The sequence below is a fragment of the Medicago truncatula genome, chromosome 1 (genome assembly GCF_003473485.1).
Source record: "Medicago truncatula cultivar Jemalong A17 chromosome 1, MtrunA17r5.0-ANR, whole genome shotgun sequence".
Taxonomy (NCBI): domain Eukaryota; kingdom Viridiplantae; phylum Streptophyta; class Magnoliopsida; order Fabales; family Fabaceae; genus Medicago; species Medicago truncatula.
The window spans coordinates 38,547,659-38,553,965 of NC_053042.1; the positions used below are offsets into that span (position 1 = coordinate 38,547,659).

At 32.2% G+C, this 6,307-nt stretch overlaps 1 protein-coding gene across 1 annotated transcript; it reads left to right on the forward strand.

Annotated features, from left to right (window-relative positions):
* Window positions 1-255: 255 nt before the first annotated feature.
* LOC25484550 (transcription factor EMB1444) lies at window positions 256-5,126 on the forward strand. The gene is made up of 10 exons (XM_013613397.3): window positions 256-632; window positions 726-815; window positions 1,176-1,236; window positions 1,332-1,376; window positions 1,571-1,630; window positions 2,384-3,823; window positions 3,997-4,098; window positions 4,196-4,351; window positions 4,435-4,560; window positions 4,704-5,126. The coding sequence occupies exons 1-10, from the start codon at window positions 523-525 to the stop codon at window positions 4,815-4,817; spliced, it is 2,304 nt and encodes a 767-aa protein (XP_013468851.1). The 5' UTR covers window positions 256-522; the 3' UTR covers window positions 4,818-5,126.
* Window positions 5,127-6,307: the final 1,181 nt, after the last annotated feature.

The following is a 6,307-nucleotide window of genomic DNA, read 5'->3' on the forward strand; positions in this document are numbered from 1 at the left end:
ATTTCATATAATTCAATCAATATTGGTATATTTGAAAAGATTAAACAAATCTTTTTTTGTTGTTTGCAATGAATGGGAATATTTTGAAATTATGAACAATTATAGGCAGATGACATAATAAAGAGCAAAAGCGATGTTCCCAAATGTTTATAGGTGGTGAGTGGGACCAATGGTAGGGAAGTTAATGCTGTAAATTGTGTTGGAAATAGGAAGCTATAGGGAATGAAATAGTACTCTAGAAGTGAATGTTTGTTTTTCTGTCCCTAATCAAAGACCTATACACAGTGTACTTATAAGTATTAAATAAATGAATCACTAATGTGCATTTAGATTTGATTGGAAGTGAAAACTAGACAAGACAAACCTGACAACATTTTTGTCCAGTGTTTTTCTTTCCCTTTTTATTCCTTTGACACCTACTTTGTTTGTTTTTTGTTTTTCACCTTTTTTTTTTCTTCTGATAATCATCTTCATGTATAGTTAGATACATAAATAAGGAAATAACCATATAGTTAGTTTCAAATGGAAATGGCAATGTCTTTTAGTTTAAGGAATAAGCTTAAGACTCTTTGTGCTTACGGGGATGGTTGGTCTTATGCCATTTTCTGGCGCTTTCATCAAAGGAATCCTATGTAAGTTTTTCTTTTATTATATACATTTTTTCACATTTCACTATGATTTGATTTTTCTTACCTTACTTTACTTGAATGTTTGAAATTTTACAGGTTGTTGAATGTGGAAGAAACATACTATGAAGAGCAATTGGGAGAAGAGATTACAAAAATAGTTCCACAAGTGCATTTGCTGGGTGAAGGGTAATAATTTTAATTTTTTTTAATTTTTGTAACTATATAATTGGTGTGAAGTAGCTTTGTACTAATTTCCGTCCGAAAATCTCACCGGTAACCATTAGCAGAGTCTCTTCTACCAACCACATTTTTTCCCGTCTACAAGACTCGTATCTGAGACCTTGCTTAAGAGATCCAAGTCTATTTCCACTCTGACCATTGTTCACTAATTTATTGTTTAGTTTCATGTTTCTAAAAACCTCTAATTTTCACAAAAATTAATTTGATAAAGTTAGGTATTTTTCCAAATGCATTTCCTCCTCTTAATGTACTTACTCATTAATGAAAAAACAAAGGCTAATGCAGTTTTGATATTATTTGATATAGTATTGTTGGTGAAGCTGCTTTCACAGGGAAGCATAGTTGGTTGCATTCAGTTAGTTCTGAGGTATAGTTTTCAATTTCAACTGATATAATTTCAGATTCCATTTTTCTCTTGTTTTTAGTTTACTTATTTCTTGAGAATTTCCTTTCTTTCTTCAGGATGATTCTGGATTGTATCAACAATTATCTTCTGGGATAATTAAGGTGATAAAATTCATCAACAAGGAAAATGTATTCCATAATTTTGCTTATATGTAATTATTTTTGTTTAAAGTCACCAAATCAATTGTAATATAACTTAATAAGTGTCCTGATACCACATTAAGTATGATTATTTGATTATCTTTCTTGTTCAAAACTGTTAGCAATTAATATTGATGTACAATTTTGATTTGTAGACAATTGTAGCCATACCTGTCAATGCATGTGGAGTGGTACTGTTTGGATCCAGAAATAAGGTTAGTATGGCGAAATACTATGACTTTATGACATGATGAAAATCAATTTGTGTAGATAAGTTTTATTATGATAAAATTAAAAGGAGATCATGCACATGACATCCCGGTTTTTGGAACTGATTAGTGTTTCAGAATACGGTAAGAGAGAATGTTATATCTTACTTTGTATAATTTATTTAAGCTTTTGAACCTTGCTAGCTTCATAATTCTATAATTCAGATTAAGCCATGTTCGGATAAACAACTTAAGAGCTTATAGTATAAGCGCTTATCATGTAAGTGTTCTATGTGTAGACTATTTCTATAACGAAAGATAAAGTAAGTTGAACTACTTTCATATAAGCTATAATAAGCTCTTCCAAACAGCTCACAAGTGCTCATGTCAGTACATAAACTCAAATAAGCCAATCCAAATAGGCCCTATAATTCTTTACAATATTGAAGCTTGACCTAAGTAACCTGACTGACAAGAAGGGTTGAATCTTGTGTGAAATCGCAGTCCTATATCTGAAAAGCTTGAAAGTAGAAAGTATAAATCTATATCATGTTTAATCTGGAAAAGTATTTTAGCATAATATAGAGAATCAGGATATATAAAATAATAAAACACTATGATTATTCTGTCATGATTTGCATGCAGAAATATTATTAGGGAATAGCATTTTCATTAGCTATTTTATTATCTTTTTTTATGCTAGTTAACATGCATGCTTCACCTAGTACTAGATGGATGATAATACTTTCACTGCTGCAGATTTTGGAGACAACAGATTTTTTGGATCAAACACAAAGTTTACTCAAGGAGATAAACGGTATTGACATGATAGACGGGTCAGGAAATGAAGTTTTATCGATGGATTTTACAAATGATGATCTCAACGGGTTGCTAGCTTCCATTTCCTCTAAAAATTCATGTGATTGGAATCTAAAATATGCTCATGAAGAAAACCATAAAGATCTGAGAGAAGTTTTTTCTTCGTTTGAAGAAGGAATAACTTCAGTAGAATTTGATTCTTCATCTTTTAATGACCAATTCAAAGATACCATAGAAGCTTTTTTGCAGCCTAACTCTTCTATGAACAACTTGATTTCCAAAAGTACCTCTCTTTTTGGTGAAAAATCTTGTTTTGAGTCATTGGAGCAACAATTTGTATCTGAAATAATGGCACAGGAAGTTGCAGATGTTTCAACTTCATTTGCTAGCAGCATAGTTCAAGATACAGAATTGACTTCATTGCAAAATATGGACAGAGTTTCATTTCAAGACAAACATTCTTCTCAATCTGATGTTGTGATTGAAGTTGATTTACCATCAAGTTCAAAAACACTACTACAAGGAATCTCTAATACCTTAGAGCTGGTCGATATGTCCGAAGAATTTTTGAAGTTCAGTTCCATGGATGATCTTTGCCAATGGTTTGCTCCTTCATCAGAGGATACTAGTATCTGCAGAAAAATGATTCAATTGGATAATACCCTTTCTGAATCAATAGAGTTTAATCCTGATTGCACTGATCTAGGACTAGCTGAGAAAGAAACATCTGTAGTAATACATAATTCTGAGAATGGTTTCTTGGATAGCACGGAATTTGATCTGGGATGCGATCAAGGTAGTGAATGGTGGGGGAATTTACTTACACCAGTGGTGAGTGCTGATACTGATAATACTGGCTTTTCTGAATGCATATCAGAGTTGAATACCGGTACACCGACTGATAATACTCGGAAGAGGTTATTCTCAGAGTTAGGAATTGAAGAGCTTTTGAGAGGTGAAGCAATTTACAACAATCCTTTTAATAGTTCTAATTTTGAAAATGAGCTGTTATCATCTAATAAAAAGCAGATGGTAGAACTTTCTCCCTTGAATCAAACTCAAGTACATTTTGCAAACCTTGATGGAACTGAAACTAGACCAAACTTGATGCATTCTGTTTCTGACTTGGACAAGTCCAATAGTGTTATAACAAGGAAAGATACACTCCCAAAATTACAAGTAGGTATGTTGGTTAATGATAGAAATAGCATCAACCTTAAGAGGGCTGTTCCGGTACACCCTAGAAAACTGGACGAGCCCGCAAAGCCCAACAAGAAGAAGGCTAAGCCGGGGGAGAGCACTCGGCCACGACCAAAAGATCGGCAGCAGATTCAAGACTGTCTTAAAGAGTTGCGTGGCATCATCCCTCATGGTGGAAAGGTAAATGAAACCTCAACTGACTTATAATATTTCATCTACATGTGATTCTAAGTTTCCAATTCCAAAAAAATTCTTCATTAAACCTTTGTGATATATGACAAAATATCATTCATGATATGAGCTACAATTTTCTTTGATATAACATGCTGACAAATGTTTTCCTGGTTTCACAGTGTAGCATCGATTCTTTGTTAGACCGCACCATCAGATACATGCTTTTCTTACGCGGTGTCATCAAATATGCAGACATACTACAAGAGCCTAATGAGACAAAGGTAAACTAATTTTGTATTTTATTTTTAACTAAATTCATATGCTTAATCTTCATTAGTCACTACCAGAAATAATTTTGGATTTTTTCTGTTTGTTTAGCTTATTGAGCAAGCAAATGAAGTGGTTCCAAAAGACAGCAATGTGGCACATAACAAAAACCATGGTGCTACATGGGCATATGAAGTAAAAAACCAAACAATGGTATGTCCAATTATAGTCGAGGACATGAAATCACCTGGCCAAATGCTTATAGAGGTAAGAAACCGAATAAGAATGTATATGATTTGAAAATTTTATAGTCTATGCTATGTGAACTCATTTGCATTGTTCTGCTGCAGATTCTTTGTGAAGATCAAGGTTTCTTCCTTGAGATAGTCGACATAATTCGAGGTTTCGGGCTGAATATCTTAAAAGCAAAGATGGAAACAAGGAAGAAAAAACTATGGGCACACTTTATTGTTGAGGTAAAATATTTAATATTTGATTGAAATATTTAAAATAAAACAAGTAAATGGTGGCATATAAGTGATTTCAATTTTTACTTTGTCATTTTTCTACTTAAGCTAAAAATGTCGGTTTACATATCAATTATCGTATTGTACAACAGGCAAATAGACATGTGACGAGGATAGATGTGTTTTGGTCACTTATCAATCTTCTTCAACAACCAAACACCGCCGCAATCGATTCTTCTAATAAGCATTGCAACACTATTAATTAATCCCAACATTGTTTAACCGCGGCGATTAAGAGGCGCTTAAGTGATTTCAGAGCTTCATTAAGCACATTTGGAAGTTTAATATATCTGGAAAAGAAGAGTATTATCATCACATTTCTACAGGTCCTAGAAAGAAACACGATATGTTTGTACAAAGAAGGTAGATTAGAATACACTTAGCAGTGAAGAAGCCTTTACATATTCAAGAATTTATGGTTAAATTTCTGTGTCCATGAGGATGTTACAAATAAATTAATCGTTTTGTTATCTAAATTCTCAAGTGCTAAATATAATTATTTTCATCAGCATGCACCCAATTTGATTTTCCAACAATTATTAGGTTATAGTTAGGTAAATTTTCAAACTTTGCCTACATAAGAAGTAGCATTTTGTGACATAAGATTGTATAATTAGAGATATGGTAGTGTTTCAAATATTTTATTACTAGAGAATATTCAATGATGACGAATCCTAACAAATTGTGACACACTCATTGTGTAAATAAAAATATTGAAATAAAATAGGCTGCTACATAATTTTTTTTTGTTGTTGCTACTAAAATTTAAAAAATAAAGTTGGTGACCAAAGAAAGAAGTGAAAAGTACTTATGATAGTTTTTTTTTTTTTTGATGGAAAGTACTTATGATAGTTGGTTTCTCTTTTCAATAAAGTTGTAATTGAATTGGTAGAAGTAGTAGCTAAATAAGTGCTCTACAATAAGCAGGGGCGTGGCCAAGTTATTAAAGCTATCAATCTTTAACTTGGCCCTCCTTTTTCTTCCCCACTAAAATTTCTCAACTTTTTACTTTATAAAATTAAAAATATCTTTAACTTGGCTATAATTTGGCTTCCTTTTACAAAAACTCCATATAGCTCTAAGCTCTTCTCTACAGTTGACAACACAGAATCTCTTTTAAATTATGATCCTTCATTTATATTCAAAGGTCCAAAGCTGTTGTAAAATAATAACAAAAGGTCCTATTCATGACCTAATTCAGTGGGTTAATACTATACATGTTTTTCCTTTTCAATTGACTTGGGAACTTAAACTATATTAGACTATTTTTCTAGCAGCTTGATTTGTTTCTTTCTATAAAAAAAAAACAGTTTGATTTGACTCCAATATATCGCTATTCTTCATGGTAGTTTTAAATTGTGGTCCGCAACTATAATTGAGACAATAATACAACGATCTTAAAAATCTTTATAACGGCATCATAATTAGAGTTGAGGTCACATTTAAAGTAGTCTATTGGCCAGAATTTTACCCTAAACGTTTGTTTTGTTGTTAATTAGGAGAAAATAACTTTTAAAATGAACAATTGTCTTGCGGATTTTGAAACAATAAAAATGTACGAAAGAATTATTTTGATTACTTTCTAAAATGCATAGTCCCTAGGGGCCCGAATTTTCTACGGTTTGTAGGAATACACAATCACCCAATCAGGTATGGGGATCATTGATCATCTTGATCGCACAATCAAGATATTTTA

Excerpts from the sequence above, each read along its gene's own strand:
- LOC25484550 (XM_013613397.3), top strand. The coding sequence starts at position 523 with ATGGAAATGGCAATGTCTTTTAGTTTAAGGAATAAGCTTAAGACTCTT. Across the intron at positions 1,377-1,570 it reads TATCTTCTGGGATAATTAAG|ACAATTGTAGCCATACCTGT; the intron begins GTGATAAAATTC and ends TTTGATTTGTAG. Across the intron at positions 3,824-3,996 it reads TCATCCCTCATGGTGGAAAG|TGTAGCATCGATTCTTTGTT; the intron begins GTAAATGAAACC and ends CTGGTTTCACAG.